At 38.3% G+C, this 24,100-nt stretch overlaps 1 protein-coding gene across 2 annotated transcripts in view; it reads left to right on the forward strand.

The window, feature by feature from the left end:
• The window catches only part of CAP2 (cyclase associated actin cytoskeleton regulatory protein 2), a 68,835-nt gene that overhangs the window by 19,898 nt on the left and 24,837 nt on the right, over positions 1-24,100 (forward strand). For both annotated transcript variants that reach the window (XM_059852161.1, XM_059852150.1), the window contains one exon: positions 13,260-13,337. In XM_059852161.1, the coding sequence (XP_059708144.1) occupies positions 13,260-13,337 (78 nt within the window). The remainder of the gene's footprint in view (positions 1-13,259; positions 13,338-24,100) is intronic.

Raw genomic sequence — 24,100 nt, forward strand, 5'->3', positions numbered from 1 at the left:
CAAGGCAATTTGCTTACAGGGCAACAGAATGCACAAGTGTACTCTCGTGTTCATCTTTTGTGCTCAGAGGCTGTGCGGTTTTAAGCATTGTGTTGAAAGTTGAATTAGAGCTCAGAGAAGAGGATGATGTCAACATGCCCAAAGAGAAGCTTGCTGTCAGGCTGCTTTTCCATTTCTGTGAGAGGTATTTTCTGTTACATGGAATAAACACCAAACCAAGGTGCTAGTGCAAGACTAGGGCAAGGGAATACAGAAAAAAAGAATAAAAAGGTAGATATTTTTGACAGCATACAAAATGCACTCGACTGAGAGAAAGAGTCTTAGGGTGTAGACCACAAAAGGGAAAATAAAATAAAATCACCAGCCTTAGAAATCTGTCAGTATTAAAGTTGATTTTGTAATGCTAATTCAGCTGTGTTTCTCACCCTGTATATGTACTACAAGATACTTCATAACATGAGCAATAAAGAATGTTCACTTTACTAGGCGAAGAAAGATGAAATGGAATATATACAGTCTAGCCGAGGGGCTAATTTAGAGGTTAGTTTAGAAAAAACCTGACATTTCTAGGAGTTTTACAACTTTTGATTGCTCTGTTCTAAAGGACAACTTCCCATATGGCCTAGGGATTGAATCTGGCTTTCAAAACAAGCAGGATTTTTTGAGGCAGGTGCAGTGGTGTGCAGACATGCTTGTACCTGTTGGACTGTAAGACACCTGGTTGGGAATAAAGATGGCTCCTGAGCAAGAAGGACCTGTCCATTCCAAGTCTGGAACATCACCTCCTGAAAGAGTGCGTGTTTTTCCAACAGTTTTGATGGGAACTGGATCAGGCTGTTAGTGGTATTTACTGACATTGCAGTAAATACCACTTGCTTTTCTTATTATGTAAAAAGGCAAGGAAGAGATAAAAGTCAAACAAGTATTGAAAAATCAATGCCATGGTGGCCAGCTGTGGGCTGCTGGGCTTTTAGTTGTGTATTGCTGGCACGAGAAACCTGCACCTGTAAAATCCGGGGGATAGTGGTGGGAATATATAATGAGAACATTCCATATGGCATTTAGTCGGAAACATAAGAAATCAGAAACACAAACACTCAAGGCTGTCAAGAGTTATTCATAACCTGTTTTCATGAGGGTTCTTTGCATATGGAGTAGCCCCTGACTTAATCCATAAGCAGCTGATTTCAAAGTAGTGCTGTTGATCAGGGACCATTACAGACCATTTCTGACCAAGGTCTAAAACTATTGCCCCCTGAAAGGGATATTACGCATATATGGTTACTCAATGCAATGGGATTTTCTGATCTCCCAAGGATACTAGAAAAAGATATCAGAATTATTTGAGGGGGAAACTTTATATGCAGTGTGAAAACAAAGAAAAATCCATCATGTTTACTCAAGAAAATGTTAGATAAGTTCCTCTTACAAAAAAAAATCTGATCATGAAGGGTTCTTTAATAGACCAGATGAATTCAGAATAATATTCAGTGTTCAGACTAGATATAAGGTCCATGTTTTACCAATCAATTTACTTAATGAATGGAGCAATTAATCAAGGCATGCATTGCATTTTTGGCCATTTGAAGTCAAAGTCAGAACTGATCATATCCTGTAGCTCATGCTAATTTTGCTATCCCTATACAATTTTTCATTGAAGCCCTTTTAAGAGAATATTTGAGTCAACTGGCAGGAAACCAGTTTTTCTTGGTGGTTTTCCAGGAGAAGCAGTGTACAGACTAGAGGCATAAGAGTTCCACAAGTTGAAAACCACTGTGTCAGCTTAACCAAAAATCATAAGGTGATAAAATTACATGGCTAAAAGAGCAAGCTGAATCACAGATGGCTTTAGAGCGTGAACCACCTACACTCAGAGCCACAAATACAGTGTGAGAGTGTCTCCACGAGCCCCTTGCAAAGCCATTGCCTGGGACACTTGCTGGTGTAAAGTCAGGAGAAAACTTATTGGGGGGATTGAATACATGGAGTTGGCACTGAGCCAGGGTCCATGAAGAAGCCTTGATAATTACTTTTCTCTCTGTTTCAAAGCAGTCTAGGATCTAGAGAGCATATAGGTGACAGTTATCTCAGGCATTCAGCATCACAACTGCTGTGAGGTGTGTGGTTCTCAGAGCAATAATTTCTAGTGAACCACTGCCAAGTTACACTTTCTTGATCCATCAGAAAAACAAAGACAGCATCCTTGCTATTGTCATCAGCTTGAACCTCTTGTGACTGAAAATTCTTTTTACTGGTGCTTATAGTTCTTATATCTCTGGTGGAGATTATGAGTTGGATGGTAACATAATTCAAACCCATTTGTTTCAATCTGAGAAATACACATCCATGCTTGTTTTTTCCCTTTTTTTTTTTTCTATTTTGGGACACATGCTTGAATGATGTCATTTGTTGCTACAGGCTATGAGTAAGTCTTTTATTAATTTTCAGTCTCATTCTTTCTGAAGAGCACACTTTTCACTCATCTGCCTCCCCATCCCTGACCTGCTTTTATTTTGCTAGTTGGTTGCAACTGTTTTGAGTGTATAGAAATGCTGGGCTTGGAAACTGAGAAGGCTGTTCATTGTCGTCAGCAAAAAACCAAACAATGAGCTCAGAATCTGGCTCTTCAGTCAGTTTCTAGTAAAAAGGAGTTCAGTGAATAATGAGAATTAAGCCACAAGGGAAACCAGTGTGCGGTTTGAATGTTGTTTTAAATAAGCTGGGAGTGCTGTCAGGAGTGATGAGGGTATAATGTGGCCACAAACGTGCATTGCCTCTTTTTATCCAGTATGAATTGCATGATCAATATGATCACATTTCTGAATGTTGAAGAGTCCATTAGGATAGATTAAACCATGTCACTGTCACTGCTAACTTCTTTTAGTCTACTGACACCCATGAATGGAACTATGTATTTCCACAATTAATCTGCACTGCAAAGCAGTTTAAGTATTGGTGCAGAGTTTCGTAAGTTTAATTATGTGTTTTATCCCAGAGACACAGTAAAAAGATTCATTAAGCATCTTTATGTAGAACTTTGAAGCTGAAACATTTCTTTCTTGTTGCTTTAATACATGTTCTGTTTTTAAAAACACCTTAGTTCAGATCTGCTTTTAAATCACATCCTTGCCTTTCAGAGAGGCCGAGGCTCCCTCTCCAAGTACATATAGGCTTTTGTTATTTAGCACCTCTGAAAAGGAAAATATTATTCAGGTGGGAAGAAATGCTAAAATATTGTTATAGATGTCTGAGCTTTAAGTTTTGAACTGACTTCCATGTTAGCAAATTTTGGTTGGGCGCCTGGGATTCTTTCAAGGTGATGAAAGTGGAAGTGAATTTACAAGGAGACAAGTTCTGGCCCTTCAGCCTTTGAGTTGCTTTCAGAGAGCTCAGTGGGACTACTTGCAGAGTGAGGTGGCAATGTCACCAGTTGTCTTGAAGTGCATGAGTGGCAGAACATAGAAAAAAGTCTTTTCGATCTAAGAACCTGTTTGTCCAAGCTTTCTCTCTAAACATAGTACAATGTCTTAGAAATCAGTGGGTCTTCAGTCTTTATCAGGCAACTTGTCAGACAAAAGTCAAGAAATCAGTTCTTCACAAGGGTGCTCAGTGATAACTGCTAGAAGAATATTTCTGGAGTAAAACCTCAATAAGTGCCATAATATTTTTAATCTACAGAGAGAAGCATCTGAACTTCCTAGAACTTGTATTTGTTAAATCAGGGACACATCTAAGGCCTGTGAAATTTTGAAGTATTTTCTGAAATTTCCTTTGTGCAGATTTGGACCTTCACTGAGAAGTGCTTCTGACAGAATAGCTGATAGATAGTGATAGAGAGTGGGGGCACTTAGCAGCAGCCTCAGGGGCAAAGCAGCCCAGTAGAGAAATAACCAGAGTGCCTGCAACAGCACAGCAAAAGTGTGTTTGTGCAGATCACAATGAGACCTGCAGGCCCCGAGATCTCTGTGGTTCTCTGATGTGCTGGCTTACATGTGCTCCATGGAGGAAATGTAGGTTTGCTTTTCCTCAGGGAAATGAGTTCTTTCCACAAATAATTCCTCAACGCTAGCAACCAGGTCCTCCAAAGAACTTGGAGCTCAGATGTTCATGGGAAAGAAAAAAGGCACCTGAATTTAAAAAACTGTTGATCTTGGTAAAAGCAAAGTTTAGACTTCATTACTTCAGTGTATTGTATGCAGCTTCTGTTTATTTAAAGTAATCCACTTTTTCAGAGATGCGTAATGTAGCTCCAGGTAACAGGAGAAACTAGAGGCTTCAAAGGGCTGTGAAACTTTAATGTTCCCCACTTTCTGTTCTTCAGTGAAATCCTGAACTGAGCTGGTTTCCCTTTGCCATCACTCTCGGAGAAACCTGCTTGTGTTTTTTTTTAGGCTAGCTAGTCAGGATGAAGAGCTGTAAGAGCTCTCAGGAAGACTGTGGCTAACTTCCTCCCTGTGCAGGTTGGGGTGCTTTCTGTCTACTCTCCCTAATACAGATTACCAAAAAAAACCCAAAAACCATTTTGTCATGGCATAATATTTGACATGTGATACAATGAATATTCATGTAATGTTTTTACTTAAGTGTATTCCCCCTGGAAAAGCCTTTTACCTCAGGAGTCCTGGGTTATTTAACAAAATGGAGGCAGGTCAAATCCCACTTTATCACTGATTGCTGTTACTCATACCCTAATGCTCATAAAATACAGTGTTGACAGTCTTTGGCTATTAGAAGCTCCAGCCAACAATGGTGGCCTGGCATTTTAATGATGAAGAGAAGCCAATTTTTCTTATGGTGTTTTTATGCTTGTTTTTAAAATGTTTGGCTCTCTTTATCTGTTGTTTGTTTCTATGGTGATCACTAATGACATATTACAGAGGCAGAAAATGACAGCACAAATCCCACACAGCTGAAGAACAATTTTGTGGCTGTGTCTGGTCTATAGAGAAGCACCAGGGACCAGGTGCTTCCTTCTAGATCAGGTGCTGCAATGTGACAGTAGCACCCTTACTTCTACTGATGTGGAGGCCTCTAAACATAGATCCATGGCTGTGTGCTGTGCAGTGAGATGGCAGGAAATCTCTATCAGGTGACTTGGCCCTTTCCAGAAGTCTGCGATGGAAATGGCAAACTTGAATTCTTGAGCATTTTCAAAACTGCTCAGAAAAGAAAGGTGTTGTAAAACTACCAATACTTTAGTCTGTAAATAGACCACATCTTGAGTAATGAGCAGACTTTTTATTTTTGTACACAATTCTCAGTATTTTTCTGTTGGGGGATAGAATATAAGAAAATAAAGATAGTGTAGAAAGTAATCTTTCCCCTAAGGAGTTGCAGCTGGGCCAATTATCAAAGATTAGGAACAGGCCTGACTCTAACAGGCCACAGCTGTAACCAATGAGAAGAAGAGTGCTATAAAAGAGTGGGTTGGCTGGTTGAGAAGGGAATTGGAGTCAGTTGGCTGCTTTGTGAAGACTAAAGAGTCAGTGCTCTGAGGAGCTGCCTACAAGAAACACCAAGAAAGTATGAAACTTGTGATGAGGAGACAACAGTATGGAACCTCTGCAATAAGATGACAACATTTTTCTGTGCTGAATCTTCTGGAATCCTTAGTTATCAGTACAATACATCTGGTTTTGGAACTTCTGTGTAAAAGTTGAAATGAACAGAGGTCAGGGGACTCATAGATTTTTGGCTGTTGTCAAAGAGAATAATGAAGAATTTGTGAATCTGGAAGAAAAAAAAGCAGCCTGAGCTTTAGGAGAGCATCAGCTAAATGTCAATAGCTTTGGTCTGGCCTTGCTTTTCCTGTCTTATGGGTGGCAAACGTTATTTGAGACGTTTTTGGAGAATATGATTTCCTGTTGCTTCACTTGACAGTAATAAGTAGCTGCAATGGCCCTAAAGCAAAATATTTATATCCGTTTGAAGCAGTGACAGATGAACAAAATAATTGACTGTTTCTGCTACTAATATTAATAAATTAATTAACAAAGCTGACATTTAAATAGTATTCATTATGTTTTAAACTTAACAATCTCTTGAAATCAATCAGAAAATCACATGTCATTAAAAACTGAGAGAGTTTAGAGGAAATTCTGGAACACTGCAGCAAACTTTATTGGTGCAAATGATGCAGAAGGTGTGTATTCTTTATCCAAGGCAATTAATGTAAAAACAACGGTTGTGTCTTTTAATATCCCTTTTCTCCAGTTCATCTGTACAGTTCATAATTCAGATGGAGAAATAAAATGGCAGCAACAATCTACCCCAAATGATTCTATCCATTTTGCATCATTAATTAGCACTGAGAGATCTTAAAGAAATGTATGGTTTGAACTCCACCAGAAGTAAGAGCATTTTAAGTCACAATGAAGCTTACTAAAAATTAAAGTTAATGAACAGAGATACAGATGCTACTCTGAAACAAGTAATACTGTGCACAGTTACATGACACAATGTTTAATATATAAACATCCAGAGAGACCAGCACCGATACAATTGATAGCACTGATTGGTACTGTCTGTTCAGGCAGTAGCAATGCTGAGAAATTTCAACAAAAATTCTCTAATATAGATGTAGCCATAAAGCCTGAAAAACACCAAAAACCTCAGTATAGGGGACAGCTAATTGGTGGTAGTCAATGTATCTGTCTGAAAGTAGAAAAGAAAATATCTCAGGTGGTGTCTGGTTCTGTGAAAAACAATGGCAAATCTCCCACTGACTTCGATTTTGAATTTCAACCCTGTTTTCTGCATGGACCAGTGAGAGAAAGGTGACAGGTTTTTTCTTTTTTACTTTTCATTTTCCAGAGTAGAAAGTGCTTTGTACAACTGCCAGTGTCTCTTTAAGGCTTGGTCCAGTTTTTTTAAATCTCTATCAGCCAGTTAGCTGTTCAAAATAAATACTGTCTGTTTCACTAGCCTGGATGGTTTCTATAGCAGCTCCATCTTAACTTAAACTCCATTCTTTTTCCATTTCTTTCCTCTCCCTTCAAGCCAGCAGCCACTTCACCACTTCACTTTGAAGAGGCTTTTGAAAGCAAAATGTAAAAGACAAACTGTGTCTCTTCCTCTGGTAGTGCTGTCCCTGTCAGACAAAGGCTGGGGTCAATGAAGCTCCATCTGTAGTTTTCATTTGCTGAAGTGAAAACTACAGTCAGTCACTGTGTCTTTTGCTGGATACAAAGGACCCATAATTATTTCTGCAGAAACTACATTTTGAACTCAGGATCACTAAATCCCATTTTTCCCTTGTGTACTCTTTACTATCTAGAACTGTATTTTGATTTACTAATTATCTCTCTTAATGTTAGCATGTATATATAAGCAGATTTGTAATATTGTCCAACAATAGAAGTCCAGTGGATTCTGATATTTACATTGTGTTTTTAAATGCTATGATTTTGAGGAAATCTGGTATTAAATACAATAATTAATTTGACAAATTAAATATTATAAGGTCAGTAGGGTAATTTTCTTGACTGGAATTTCATTGGAAATCTTATGTATGTTTCTCTTATTTCTATTTAATTTTGTGGGTTTTTTAACTAGTGGGTTTACATGTAACTTAAGATCTAAGTGCATGTGCCTGTTTGTTCTTGTAGCTTACTTGGCACATAAATAATATTTATCTTTATTGGTACTTGGATACCAGAGTGAAGGTCAACTTAGATTGAACAGAACATTTAAAATGAGAAAGAGGCAGATCCTGAACCTATATGTGCTCTGGAGAGCTGAACCTCAGCAAAGCAAACTGGAGGTTTAAGCTTCAGGTCTAGTGCATCTACATCTACTCAGTTTGAAACAGTGCAAGTTTGAGTGGAATTTGTACTCATGCTCCTTCTAAGAGGTCAGCAGTGTTGTCTTCATTAGACATCTCTCCCAGAGCCTCTGGCAATTTTACAAGCAGTGGCTTCTGACAAATATCAGAGTTTGGCATTATGTTATGACAGAGAAGGTTAAACCAATTGCTATTTAAAAGATTCTTTCTAAATACATATGATTCCTCCATTAACCTCTGCAGGCTTAACTGAGAAGAGACCAGCCCGTGCTGTTACTGCAGTGGGGACAGAGAGATCACTCACTGTGGTCAGCCACAGGTTTTCACCGCATGGAACTGGGCTGTCATGGCACACATGTCCATCTTCAGCTCTTCCAGCCATATCAGTCACCTGAGTCAGCTGTCAAACAGACCTGAGGTGAAGGATTAAGATGCATTATTCCACACTTTACCAGAGGGGAAATTGAGGTGGTGCATGGAACATCACATGGTCCTGGAATTCATGTCCAAAGTCACAGCCATCTCCTCCAGCCTCTAGGAAAAATTGCTAAGAGCAGAGTAGGAAATGCTTTGAGGAATTTGCTTCCATCAGAATATTCACCTTATCTGAGGAATCTGTCTGATGATTGATGTGTCTGTATGTAATCCCAGGAATGCCAAAAGGATTACCCAGAGTTTTCAGGTGTCAATTTTCTGTTGCTCCAGAACACATCCATTTTTGTCTGCTGATAGATGTGTGCAAGTTGGTGGTGTACTCTACTCTGATAAATTTACTCACGATTCCTATACTATTTTTGACACTCAAACTTCATTACTATAATTGAATACAACTGAAAGAGTTTCAGCTGATTTGTTCTGTGGCAGTCTTTTGTTTGAGCCACACAAGCTGTTGAGAAAGATCCTCTCTGTGTGTTTTCACTCATTAATCTTTGGTGGTTTTGTGGGGGGGGGGGGGGGGGAGGTCTCTTGAAAGAGTCACCTCCCTCCAAAATTGTAGTGCTACCTGCTTAATTATACAGCCTGGCTGCTAAGCACAAGGAAGTAGCAGTGAAGTGTCATGTTTGAAAGACTACAAGAAAGAAGTGGAATGGTGATAGACTGAACTAATGCATTCTTAATGAAAAGAAGCTCTTCTTTGTTGCTTTGAAGGGATGCAGGGAAAGAAGTATGGCATGCTCAGAAGCAGTAAAACTCTGAAAGCTGTTTTTAATGCTTTTGTAGGAAGAAGGAAGTCACTGTGGCAGAATTCTTATAAAATTATACTTGTAAAATGCAAATAGTGTGTTAGCATGATCGTTTTATTAAGATTTACATTCAGAGGTGAGATATCTGGCTGCTCTGATCCCTACACAGTTAAAAGCTTTTGGAAGTGGATAAATTTTGGGCACATAGCACAAGCCTTGCAATCAATATATAGTCTACTGACAACTGAATGTTTCAAACATCTTATAATAAATTTTGGATAATAAAAAGAAGCCACCATTTAAATGTAGCACAGGTAGCTCAAAAGAGTGTTACCTATGGCTTGTGTACACTCAATAGCACAAGATTTCTTAAAGACAGTTCCCAGACATTTTGAGAAAGTGGCCTTGGCCACACTCTGCACTAGAGAAGAAGTAATAGAGTTCTGGAGGAGAGGTGAGTCCTAATTCCACATCCGACAGTAGTTTTCACACACATACGAGGCATAGTCAAGGAATGTCAGTCTTTTAGGAACATCAGTGTGTATCGTCCAATAATCTGTCTCCAGCTCTGACCAAATTCCAGTGCTTCATCAAAAAGAAATGAACAATGAGACAAGAAATCAGTTGTTACTTTGTACTCAGAGTAGAGAAAAAAATCCTCTTCAGCCTCCATAGTGACCACTGAGATCCTAAAAGTGTGTATTTAATGCAGTGCAGACAAAGTGCCAGACAGATGCATTTTTCAAACCTCATTGATGTTACAGCTCACTATGTGCTCAAGAACTCAATAAGCAATCCTAACTTTCTATATCTAAGGACTCTTTTCTCATGTTTATGATCTGCTTGATCATCATTTAAAGCTCTGTCTTAAAATAATGCTGCCTCTTTGGAGGGATTGGAAAGATTCCTTCTGAACTTCACTTTTTGCATTGTTGGAAATATTATAAATTTGAGACCACATTTACTCATGGCCCAGTTTTCAGACCTGTGATTATGTGCTGACACTACCATTTTCTTCATTCTCTACTATTTGCATTGTCTATGAGAAAGATTTGTCATATTCCTCTACCACTTTCTTGCTAAGAAAAATAAGTGAAACTTAAATTTTATCTTTGTGTTACAGATAGTCATTGCTTTAAAAATCCAAGTAGCTTGTTTCAGCATCAACTCTGATTAAGCTCATCTTTTTTTAACACAGGTAACTGTTAATTCTGTGCACAGAATTCCAGAGGAGATTCTCTCTAATGATACTAACCCTTCTGTAGATCTACTACAAATACTTTGCCACATGCTCTGTAGAACTGCATACATTCTTTTCACAAAGCCACCTTCCTGGCTTTTATACTTGTATTTTCCAGTTTTCAGTATTTCTATTTAATCAGTTCATATTTACACTGAGAACTATGCATTGTTTTAAAAAGGCACCAGGGAGGATTGCTAAATTTTTTCCAATTCATATTATCTGTACCAACAAAATTGTCTTACTCTTCTAAAGTGATGAGTGAGTCCTTCTTGACTGCGTTAAAACCTCCTAACCTTGGGTTGCCCAAGAATATTAAGAGTGCACACCTAATTCTTGCTCTTATGACACTAAGAAACATTTTGATTGCTCCTAAAACTAATCCCTGAGAAACACAACTAGCAACTTTCCTCTTCTCAAGTAACACCATCTGTAATATACCTTATTATTGCCTCCGCTTATCAAGCTTCTTATCCAACTGAAAAATTTTAATACGAATTTGTGTCATTTCCACTCAAAGAATGCGTTTGCCATGAGGACCCACAATAAGCATTTTATATGATACCCAGATATACTAGATCTGACACATTATCTTTGTGTAAAAAGTAAAGTAATGATTTCAACCATAGGTAATCCCGTTGTAATTTCTCCTGCTTTTCATTTCCATGTGTTTTAATCACTTGTTTCAAAGCTGGTTTAAATGTTCATGGAGCTGAAGTCAAGCTAACAGTCATGATATCACTTGACATAACTTCCCTCCCTCTTCTTGGGCATATTTGCCCAATCCATCATTGCATATTTCTGACATGTAGTGCTATCTCCAAATAATATATATTTAAAATCTTTTCTACTTGTGCTTCCATCTGCCAGTGTCTTCAGTAGTCTGAAGAAAAGGTAATATGGACCAAATAATTCGGTCACTGAGCTGTGGATATTTAACTCCCCTTTCAAATAATGTAATTCCTATTGATTTGCCATCATTCTCCTTAGCTACCCTTTCAATATCTTTATGTACATTGACTTCCTTGAAATTGGGGAAGAGCTTGTTATTCAGCAACAGATAATCTATACATCAAAAATAATGTAGACATACCAAACTTGCCCTTCGGAGCAGTGTCAGGGCTTCACTTCATTGCTTTGTTTCTTTATTGTTCCAGTAGCTAAAAAAATACATCTTTGTTTTACTTTCCCATGCAAGGTACAGTTCAAAAAGCCTTTATCCATCATTCCTTTACTATTTGTGTTACAGTGCCTGAAAAGAAGTTCTGCTTGATAGTCTAGGCCTCTTCTCACTCTGTGAGGGTTTTGTACCTATTCTTATTATATTGCTTTCATTATTTATTCATTTAGAGACTCTAACCCTTTCCTACAATTTCTCTCTCCTGCCCAGTGCACACAGATTATTTCCATTCTCAGTGTAAATCCATCCTTTCCTGCATTCAGATCATTAAGTTCCTCAGACCAATCATCTTCTTTCATTGATTTTTCTATTTTCTAAAAGTTTGCCTTATACCAAGCCTTAGTTACAGATTTATTTTTATCCATCTTGCAATCTAAGAAGCACTGAATTCATTCATAATCGCTTCCTCCTCAGGAATATCAGGTTTTCTCAGCTGTTTTATAAGGTTCTCTTCACACACACAAAACTCCCCCCAAGCTTAAAATAACCCACACGTTGTTGTTTTATGAATTTCTGTATCAAAAAGTCATCTGAAATGTCTAAGAATATCTAAACCTTGCTATTATTGATGGTATTTATGTCTCTGGCTGGAAAATTTAGGTTTCCCTTATTATTTATTTCTTTATCTATTTATAGAGATGATTATACCCTTCCAAATCTCAGCGTGTCAGACTATATTATCCCTTTCTCCCCAAATACTGTCCAAGCTGGGTCTCTTTTACCATCTTCCTTGCAGTGACTTTCATCCTAACAGATTATGTTTTATTCATGCCATCACATTTTAAGATGAATAAACCCAATTTAGCTGTTTTACTTTGAGACAACATCAAATTTCCTGACTTTTATGTATTTTAAGTTGCCTCCACATGGGTATGTATATATAATTACCTTGTTTTCTTTTTTGATTGAAAAAACCCCAAGGAAAAACGGCATGCACTTCCCCACCCTTTCACAAAGTGATTATAAATGCACCTATTCATATTAGGTTAACTTAACAGCATTTGGTTTGGCTTGGTTTGTATTTAGCAATATATACTAGTTATGAATAATTCTTTTCTATACCAGTAATGCTTTTTCCTAGTCACTCCTCCTCCACCTGGATGAGGTAGAGGTGATACTGGAATACTCATTCAAATCAGTGTATATCAATAAGAATGTACAGAAAATGTACAGGGGTCAAATCAACAAAAAAGACCAGAAATTTGAACCTTAGTAAACACCCATGAGTGTAGAGATTTATCACCCATCCAAACTGGTGACACAAAAGCATACTGTCAGGTGCAGCTTTAACCCAAATGTTAGAGTTCTGTGAGCGGAAAATGCCCAAAAACCTTCAGCCACCATCTCTTACGGCCATCAAGTGTGCCCACAGATCATGGGCAAGGAATGAATTACAGCACAGTCCCTCAGCAAATGTGCCAAGCTCAACTCATCCTGAACATCACCACAGCCTAAGCTGCAGTTCAACACAAAGCTTGCAGATTGCTGTTCCCAGTGGTAATAAGTTCTTTCTATGCACTTGGGTATAAGCATCATCATTGAAATGCCTAGACGTACTCTGAAGTGTTAAAATTAAGTCCTCATGTGACAAAAAGTAGGAATTATAACTAAAAGCCTGCTTATCAACTCATTTTATTTCCTGTCTGAAGAAGATAGGGAATTTAACCTTAGGTGTAAAAAAAAAAAAAAAAAAAAAAAAAAAAATTATAGCTAAGCTAGTACTTTAATACATTTCTTCCAGTCATTGTTGCTGTGATTTAGATGAGAAGCAGCAAGGAAGATTTGAGCTGTCACACTTGACTTTCAGCTGCCACAAAGAGGCACTGGAGGTTACATGCTAAGGTTTAATTTATATTCCTCCTTTTGTTACAGGCAGAGATGGTACGTGCTGCTTTCCAGGCCCAGAGATCTTTCTTGCTGTTAGCATCTCAATGTCAAGAGCCTCAAGAGGTAAGGAAAGTGACCTGGAGCTTCAAGAGGCAGTGTATAAAAAAGTCTGTGTTACTATATGTTATTGATCCTGCATCTGCTTTGTTTGTTCTTTTATTTATACAGTGCACTTGGGGGCTTCCTTTCACTTTTATAAGCATGGTGGGGTAATAATCAGAAAGCCATGGTACAGGGTTAAGAACCTTTTCTGTGATGAACCAATGAATATAAGATCATTGAAGAAAGCAAAGGAGTGTCCCCTTCACATTTGTAAGTGAGATCAGTCTTTCTCTGGAAGCTGGAAATGCCATGGAATAGAATGGCTATTTGCCAGCCCCCCAAGGATGATACGTGGTAGACATTGAAGTCAGGGTATAAGCCAGTGAGAGAAAAACCCATATTAGCCCATACACTCAGGTCCAGGTTAGGCCAATTTGGGAGGAAGGGAAAGCATTTTGTCCAGAAAATGAAAAATAAACTTTTATCGAGTTGATTTATTTACTTGTTTCAGTGGCAACTGTTTAAATTCTCCCCTCACCAGAAAGCTCAGGGAAGCTGTGGGGTTGTTGTGAATCTCATTGGCAGTTTCTAGAAGGCTCAGGGCCAATAGCACTTTATCATTCCTGGGAATAGGAATCAGTTAGCTTTTCTGTGGGACCACCCTTGAACCTTCCTCCTTGAAGACTTCATTCTCCTTAATGCAGAGAATTAAGTCTTCCCTTGCACAGTCTCATCATGGCCTTCAGTTCTGCCTTTTTCCACTAGTTCCCTGCTCCAAAGTGCATTAAAATCCATTTTTGCAAATCAGAACTCTCTGCACATGGTATAATTTATTGAAGTTTTGCTGTCACTGTTGTTCTTAGAGACACAAATTAGAAGTTTTTCTAAACAGTATGTTTTAATGGCAAGGATGCTTAAGGAAAAGAAAAAGAAGCCCATAGATATTCAAGGGTAGACTTCACAGTTACAGGCAAGAAGGGATCAGTTTTTCCAGCTGTCCCTGATCTCAGGGAGTAAAAGTGGGTCATGGCTCACACAGAACAGGCAAAATTCCCATTGGTACAGGCCTCAAGCAGTCATTTATATTGGCTGTGAATACAATTGCACCCAGTGGCCCACAAAATTCTACATGTTCATAGGTAAAATATTCCCCGGTGACCAGCTTCTGATGGCCCATAATGTAATGCAGTGTTCTGGAGTGTTGGGATTGTCCCAGCTCTGGTACAAGAATAAGCTGTGGGTCCTGGTTTGGCCTCCTGTGCTGATGTACTATCAGTAGGATTTTCTCTGCTTTTCCAGTGAGAATGGCAATGGCTTCTCCCTACTCCTACCCTTACAACTTTCTGACCTCAAGTCAGAGGTCAAGTTTGAGATTTTTCAACTGTAAAGTTTAGAAATTTTTATTTTAAAATGTCAACAAAACATGCTAAAAGAACAACAAAGAAAGAGTAGAGGTAAAAAGAGATTCTCCAGCAATCTAGAATGATGGTTACAGAACCATTAAGAAAAGCAACAAATAATAAAAATTTTGTTATAAACATCACCAGAGCTGGCCATCCATATGTCTTAGTTGTAATTTATCAGGCTTGCATAGATTTCTGCATCTTGCTGAAGGCAAGAAAATACACTTTTGTAATTTAACTATCCTTTAGCACAGAGGAAGTGCCACATGATATGTGTGTACACATCATTCCAAAGTTAAAATACCAGGAATATTACAGACTAAAGTTTCTTTTTATCAGTGAGAGCAAACCCAGTCCAGTTACTTACATTTTTTTAAAGACTGTTAGCTACACATTTTTATAGACATCAGAACACACACTGTTGTCCATTCTTTTTATCTTTTTGCATATATTTTTTTTGCACAGATACACTCACTTATACTATGGACAAATGTGAAAATAATTGAAGGCTGCCTATTCTTTTGAGTACAAATTGAGTATTTTTTTCCCCACTGCAGAGAGTGATGGTTCCAGGCATTAGGTTTTTTGTATCTCCATCACAATGAGGAAAGAACTTTCTGTTATAAAGTCACATTGGTTAAGCATTTGAAAAAGCTGGTAATCACCAGCTAACCCAGAAAGAAATAGGTGTCCTGCCCCTGCTCCCCCAGGACCTTATTGCTGTGATGTCATCTTGGCTCTGGTTGTATTTATAGCCTAGAGCCATGGAGTCAGTGTGGAATCCAAACAGGAAAGCTGATCATTAGTGTATCAGAATGCACAGAGTAGAGAAAGGCAAAAGAAGATGACAGCATATCTATAAATGCAAGAGAAAAGAGAGTAATTCTGTCATTCAGCTGTCTAGACTGTTTGCTTTATAATGTAAAGCTGTGAATGAGCCAGCGAGTTGCGATTATGGCATAGGAGCTTTGTAGACATTCAGAGACAGCGGTGTGGAGACTGAGGGGATTTACTGAGTTCCTGTCAGGTTGGGATGTCATACATGGTGCCTTTAAAAAAAAAAAGAGGGAGGGGAAAATGTACTGGGAAAATAAATTAGCTCAGCTCTTGCAGCTTACAAACTAATGAACAAGGAATTCAAACAAAAAGAAAGCTCCAATAACTATAATAATCCTTGGATATTTTTGTGCTCAGCAAAGAGAGAAACATATATCATCAAAAAGTGGTATTTTTTTCTCTCTGAAAATGGCAAAGTCATAGAATTAATTTTGCTCTTTAATTTGTGCTATGAGTCACTAGCAAACATTTTCAAACAGTCAAGATTGCTAAAAGTTGCTTTTGTGGAGTTTTGCTTCTTGTTAATAATGCTTTTTTTTTTCATTTGGAATCTGCTGCAGTGCACAGCCTTTATTATCTGTATATGTGAAAATAGTAGGAGCCAGGAAGGTAATTCCAGCTGGCATACCAATCTAGCATCAACTGCAATAAATTACTCTGCAGAGAGCATGTTCTGTTACTTTTTATGGTCATGTTCTATATTTGTATGTGCAGTGAAAGAGATCACATGACAAAACCACCAGTTGATATTCCTGTTTGTGTATGTCCCAACTAATGGCTGCTAGATACAGGCTCATTCAGCAAGATAGGATTTTTCAGTCCATCTACTTATGAGAAATTATCTGATGCAAAACTTCAAACATTAAAACAAAAAATGTCTGTTATAAATTGTTTACTACTATAAATAGTATAAGAGAATATATGAGTTTATAAAAGAGTGCAGAGAAGATGGGAAAATAAATTAGAATATTGCTGTAATCTGTGAGAAGTTGTTTAAAAAGATGTGTTCAGACCATATGTTTGCATGTTGCTTGGGCTATTCAGAAGACAGGTTTTAGCATAAACATTCACAAAACATTCTGAAACAGTTTGGATCTGATTTTCTATTTCCCACAGTCTAAGCCAAATACAATTCTGACTGAAATGTGTTTTTTATTTCATTGCATAATAATTTTAAAAGTTATTAGTGTTCCTGAGCAAATTTATCTGTTTAACAGCTTTTTTTAATTTGCGATCATGAATGCTGATCACTGCTCAAAGTCACTGCATTAAATTCTTTGTGAATGGTGACTCATATACTGCCTTCTCTTTATGAGTTGTTATATTTCACTTTAAACGTTCTAACAGTTTTAAGAGTTGCTTTGAGGGCTTGAGGAATCCATTGTTCCTATAGTGAGAACAAATTAATGAGATTATTATTTCTGTGAATCAATATAAGCATATGCAGGATGAGTGTGTTCATAGTGAGAAGTACTACAAACAGATTTAAATGACAGATGCAGTTCAGACTATAAATGATTACATAATTTCTCATTAGAGAAGAATGCTGAGTTCATATGACTGCCAAAGCTCATGGATTTATTCCTAACATTGTGCAGACAGACATTCCGATTAAATACCTAGCTTAAATATCCAGATCCTGCACACAGGTGGGAGGAGAGGGGTGGAAAAAAGTGAGAGGTAAAGGAGAGCTTTCCCTTTTTTTCTTAGAAAAGGGAGACCTCACCCCACCTCACAGAAACCCAAGAAACTGTGTTTGAATTTGGACTTAGAGCCATGAGAACAAGTCCTTCTGGTTTTATTTTTTATAGCCAAGCAAAAAGGAAAAAAAATCTATTGTAGGATTAGAATAGTTGTGGCAAAATCTTTGAATAAAGAACTCATTCTCAGGATTTTTATGTAGAAATCAAAAGATGAGGATTCACAGTTCCCTATTCTCTGTCAGTGTGGGATTGCTCATTTTCTTCTCTTTCTATTTTAAAGTACTTTAATAACAGGACTCCTGGGACTTATTATTCTGCATTCTAGCAGGATTTGTTTTCTAATTACCTTGACTTGCTTATGTCATTCCATTTCCCCCTACTTTTCCTCATGCTTACTGGGATCACCCTTACTGTTTTCCAAAAATACAAACAGTAGGATACTTCTCACTTTGTTAATTTACTACATTCTTATGCAAAAGAGTTTGGGCTGAATTTCAGTGCCATTCTCTCAGCTGGTTCACTGCTGCTAACCTGCTTCTCTATGTCTAGAAATAGCTTAAGGAAGAATTTAGTTCAATCCTTTTAAGGTCCTCAGGCCTCAAACTCAGAGAAGGTGCCAAGAGTGACATGGACAGGAGCCTGAGAGTCCTGAGCTCGAAAGGGAACCCCTTCCCCCGGTCCTGTTCTCTGAAATCTTGCCAAACTGTTGGCATACTTCTGTTATCTGCAAGCCTACAACTGCATGTGATGCGTGGTCACAGCCGCAGGGATGGACCAACAGTTTCCAGTCACTAACCCACTGCAGTGCAGAGTTCACAGGCTCATTTTTAGATATTGTTGCAAGCTCTTACTCTGTTTCACACACAGATAGGCCCCTGACACCTGTTACCTCATAATTCTGTCTCAGAATCACTCATCTACATTTTATCAGCCTCAAACTCACTGTATTTTCAGTTCATAGAATCGTTTAGGTTGGAAAAGATCTTTAATGTCACCAATCATAAACCCAGCACTGCAAACTCCACCACTAAATCATGTCTCTAAGCACTAAATTTGCACATCTTTTAAATACCTTCAAGGATGGTGGCTCAACCTCTTTCCTGGGAAGGCTGTTCCAGAACTTGACAACCCTTTCAGTGAAGAAATTTTTCCTAAACTCCAATCTAAACCTCCCCTGTTGCATCTTGAAGCTATTTTCTTTTGTCCTGTCACTTGTTACCTGGATGTAGAAACTGACCTCTACCTCGCTGCAACTTCCTTTCAGGGAGTGGTAGAGAGCAGTAAGGTCTGTCTGAGCCTCTTCTTCTCCAGGCTAAACACTCCCAGGTCCCTAACTGGCCCCTCATAGGATTCACTGTCTAGATCCTTCACCACCTTCATTGCCCTTCTCTGGACACACTCCAGCCCCTCACTGTGTTTCTTTTAGTTAACTTCTCTAGGAATCCTTGTCCCATTTCACTTTCTTCACTTGTGTTTGCCAAAACTCCCAGGTCAATAAAAGGTGAATGCATTTGAAATTCACTTCTGCCCCAAGGGTAGTGCACTCAGCAGTAAGAAGGCCCAGAGACACTCAGGGATCATGGGAATGCAGAAGGGCCATGATCAGTGCAGCGTCACCCAGCTTGTACAGAATAGAGGCAGAGATTCACATCAGTGGCAGCTCTAGACTGGCTCACACCAACATCCCCAGGCACAGGCATGCTAAGCAATTCACATTCTGTGCAAGAATTAGGCTCCAATAACAAAAGGCTCCTTGCACTTGTGACCTCCAGTGTACCTGTGTACTCTGGATCCTCATTTGACATGCTAAGCAATTCAAGGGATCTGCAAGCCTTTACTGGAATTCTGCTGTTTGTAACATAATGTCCAAAAATCACCAGAATAGTTTTCAGTCCCTGCAGCAATGTTCATATTCAAACTGTGCCATGTGAGACCCTGTTGAGCTAAGCTGATAGGACACTCCTTCTCCCATTAAGTACCATATTCTTTATTTCTAGTACTAGTAACAAACTAGTACTCTCCTTTCTCTGTGTTACACAATTCTTTCCTGGGCTTTATGCACATAACCTTCTAAAAAGGAAAGCACTGGGGGTACAGATGACTGAAAAGCAGGGCTTTTTGATTCACAAGTTAGTTAATTATTTTCTTTTTTTTCAAATTTTACTTTGGTCTAAATCAGACCACATTTGTGAATTCCAAAAGTTATGTCAGTTCCAGGACTGCTCAATGAACTGGACAGTCTAACAGTTTGGCCAAAGATGAAAACCTGCAATATCTAACATCTCTTTCCTGGGACTTGCCCCATGAAAGGTGATTGCTCTTAGCAAAGATTCATAGGATCTCAGATGTTGTGAACAAAGAAACTGTGGTTTAACAGAATCTCCTTGCTACCTAGAATGCCCCAGACCCCACTGACAAGGACTATAATCACAGCAGCAGGACTTAGGAGTAGTAAATAAAAAAGTTTAAAGCAGTTTATTAGTGTAATTGTTTTTGTTGATTAATTGTGGGGTGTTGCCTGTGTGCTAAAGCAGGAGGACCCTTTCTTGTTGAAAATACTGCCCACAGAAAGCTGCAGTGGACAAGAATACAACACACAGAGCATTCAAGTCAATTTAAAACCAACCAGTCTCAGCCAAAAGCAGTGGGTGTGATTCTGCACTGCTGTAAACTGATGCATGCAGGTTGTATCAGGCCCTGGATTTCTCCACTGGTTAGAAGTGATTTGTCTTTCACATTCCTCTCCATTTGCCCTGCCTCAGAGTTTCTATTTAAAAATAAACCCACAAATTACTAAAGTAGCAATTTGTCATGTGGGGTTGCGGGTTAGTATTCCCTGTTTTTTTTCCCACAAAGGACAAAACTGCTACAGCTGATATTGGCTGTTAGATTGAGAATTTTTGTGCTATCTAAGAGGAATAAAAGCCAAATACCAATTAAGTCACTTTGGAAGCACACAAATGTGTCTAAGCTTCTGTGCTGATGAAGCTGACCAGACAGTTATGCAGATTTGTCTCTCTGTGTCATAGTCCTGCTGCTGCACCGCAGTGAGTGCAAGTGGCAAAACCTGTACTGTTGACCAACACATCAAATACTTGTTACACCGCTATGTTGAAGATTTACATTTTGAGAAAGCAAGGCCATAATAAATTAATGTCTTTCTTCAGTTAGGTGGGAGGCAAGGTTTGAACCCTGAAAATATCACAATACTAGAGGGACATGATTGTAGTGATCTCAGAGAAAAATCTCACTTGTGGTCTCTACTGCCAGTCAGAAAATAGTTGCAGAGAAAACACTGGATTAAGGTGGAGTAGGGTAAAAAAAAATATATATTTTATATATACTTAAATAAATAGGTTATTTCTCAGCCTAATCTAAACACTGATTCCATCCAGGCTATTAATAAAGAGTTAAAGAAAAACACAGTCCTTTCTTAAACTGCATACCTACCAAAAAAAGTACAAACTAAAGTCTTCTTTACAGATTTTGAAAATGCAAAAAATGGGAAATTACAGTTAATTGAAAACTATTTCATTTCTAGAATCACAGCCACTCATATCAGAAATGCATCTCACTGGTGATCTTATTCCTGTAGACAGAATGGGCTTCTGCTCATCATCTTTAAACTGTCAAGGTATGAATGTTGTGTAAGGTATTTTTCTAGGCTCTCTCAACAGTAATGGCCAGCACCTCTAGAGTCCATTTCTTCACATCTATTAATATCTTCTAACATATAGTCATCTAATATCTATTAATGTTTGCAAATAATTCCTCAGGGATATTTCTTTCCTCATTTACAGTAGAAGGAATCAAGCCTCAGCTGAGAGCAGATGCTTGCCTGTTAAATGGTTAGAACTGAGTGTGGTGGTTGCCATCCATGACATCTTTCATCCCTTGAAAGGATGAAATGTGGGATGGGACTGTACTAGGCTGTTTGCAGAGATAATGGCTGTGTCTATGTTAGTGTTTTAGCTCACTGTGGAACTGTATTTCTCCTTCAAATCAGCCCCGTTTACTATGTCATGTTTCCCATTATAGAGCAGCCCAAGGTGCACAAAGTGGGTATCTTTCTGATGAAGTTAAGTGGAAGATCCACTCCCAGGCAACATCTAAACCACAATTTACAGCTAGTCCCAAACAGCACCTCCCTTACATGCATACTGTGAATGTTGGAGCTTCAGCACCAACTGTTTTGCTCTGCAGAACCATTCCTATTAGGCTGCACTGCTTGCCAACACATACAAAGACACCTGATTCAGATCAACTCCATGTTTCAAAATTGCCCCTTAAAAATACAAAGCAATTATGATGGAGATTTTATTTAAGTATGAAGGAGAAACGAACAGAACTGTACACCATGGAATAAAGGTTGTACTCACGCTGTTCGGGTTGCAGCTGAGTAAAAGGAAGGGCTGTTGATTCTAAATTCTCTGAGTTTTCTTTTGCTGCTCCTATGCCAAAGGTTGCCATGCCCTCATTTTGCATAACTTAAAAGGGTATTTGTTCTCTTGACATGTTTTTTTCATAATAGATCGGATTGATTCAAACACTGTAATAGTGAGGTCTGAGTTGTGTTGCCACTCATCAACATAAAAATCCTTTGGTAAACAATCTCACCCCTCAAAACCCTGTAAGATTAGCTTAAAAATACAAAAGATCTTTAAAACTATAGTTTTTATTTACCTGCTGTGTTTTGTGCCTTTGTGATTCATGCTGGCAGTTTCTGGACAGCAGTGGTCCTGAGAAAATACCCATTTTCCCAAATTAAAGCTGAGATTTTTCAAGTAATCACTGACTCAAGCAGCCAAAATTTAAGCAAGCCATTCAGTTTAATGTGACTTTACAGGCAGATTTCAAACATCACAAACCCCAAAACTTAGGCCTTTCTCTTGAACTGAGTATCCCTGTCCACCAGTACTATTAAGCCTGTCACCTGGGGAATTTCTTGTGTGGGTAATGCAAATATGTGAGGGAAAAGAAATTCTGTGTCATGTGGTCTGTTGGAGTACTGGTATTCCAGGCCATTTTATGAGACTGGGCTGAGACTGTTAAGTGTCTGAAGCTAAAGCCTAAGGCAGTTCTTTTGCATGCTGGAACATTTTTGGAGTATTTTGGCTAATCATGGCAATAGTCTTACTACTCTTGATTTTCTAGTAAGAATTATAAAATATTATAAGTTGGCTGGTTGTCTAGTTATTTGTGTTTAAAGTGACAATCTGGTTTTAATCATTATTTAAAAAGGAAAAAATACTGGGAATTAGTTCTGATATTTGTCAGTTGTGCCCATGTTGCATTTTTAAGCATTTCAGCAAAACTGATATTATAATAGGAATGGTGTTTATAAAGAGACTCTTAAATTTCTGTTAAACAACTGTGCTGTGTCTTAAATGACAAGAAATTGTATCTAGCACATGCCAAAGGCATGCTGAAGATTTTTCGAACAGTTCTGATTCATCTCCTGGAATTCCCTTTTCTTAGAGATACCATATAGACATTAATTTTATTAAGTCAGCTGTTTTAATATTCATTGCAATAAAGAGATTATTCTTCTAGAACCCTCAGCACAACTGTTTTTGCATTGTAAAGCCAAACAAGACTGATTACTCCCAGAATTAATGAGCCTTTCTATACCCATATGCCATATACACTGTAATTCATTTGCAGTTTAATCACTAACTAAAAATTTAGAACTGAGACAGAACTCAATTCAGGGATTCCTTGCAGGCTGTGTTCCTGTGTCAAACCCTCACACAGAAACTTGGAAGACAAGTGGAAGCTTCCACAAACACACATATTTTGTGCAGCCATTGCAGAAGAGGATGAGTGCAGAGTGAACGGGAGGCAGACTGTGCTGCTCTGCCAAGACCTCTCACATGGGACAGAGCTGAGAAAAGCCTCAAGCCCACTCTGATGTCACTGCAGTGCCAAGGGAATGATTACTTTGAGAAACTTTCCTTAGCAATATATATTTCATCGTTAAACCTTGCACCGTTCTGTGAAATTAAATAAATCCACTACATTTTTATAAACATTTCTTATAAATATGTAATCACTGGATAGATTAAGTCTTGTGTTTTGAGGGACAGAAATAATCTCTGTGCCACTGACAGAAGATCCTCAGAAAAGTGGCTGAGAGCTTTTCCAGAAGGAATAGGAGGAGGTGTGGGTCATTGTGGGTCATTCAGAGAAACGTTTGACCATAGCTTTGACTTCTTATCTATAGAAATCAAAGTATTCTACAAAATAAAACAGCTATGTTAACACTATTTCATATCTAGGAAATAGAAGCACAGAAAGCTAACCCAGCTTTCCTGAAACCTGATGAAATTTGGTGGGAGAGCTGCAGAGAGAACCCTCATTTAGGGACTCCCACTTCTGTGCACTATCCACAGAAATGTACTGCCTCCCAGTGCTGTCTAGATATACCAGGCATCTGTGGAGCTGTATTTTTAGGCCCGATATTCTCTTTGTCTGGAACTGGGCCATGAAGATTCACAGTAAGCTCAGGACTGTAAATATCCCTCAGACTTTATGGGAGGAAAACTGGCATAATATCAAAGCAGAACAAGCACTTTCTTAAATTTCAGTTTTCTTAACTACTGTCATACTTGAAAGATTTCCCTGAAAAATAAGAAAATACCCAAGCTGCAGCATGTTGTAAACAAGCAAAAATTAGAAAGGAGAATTTCTGCAGACTTTATCATGTTGTGGCAACAAGATCATGTTTTCAGAACTACAGATCATGGGGGTTTCAAGGCTTTTTCAGACTTGTGCTGGTCATTAAGTCATCAACAAAAAATCTTTTCATTTCACAGTAATACTGTAAATATTTGTTTTCTCC

This window comes from Haemorhous mexicanus, chromosome 1 (assembly GCF_027477595.1).
Source record: "Haemorhous mexicanus isolate bHaeMex1 chromosome 1, bHaeMex1.pri, whole genome shotgun sequence".
Classification (NCBI taxonomy): Eukaryota; Metazoa; Chordata; class Aves; order Passeriformes; family Fringillidae; genus Haemorhous; species Haemorhous mexicanus.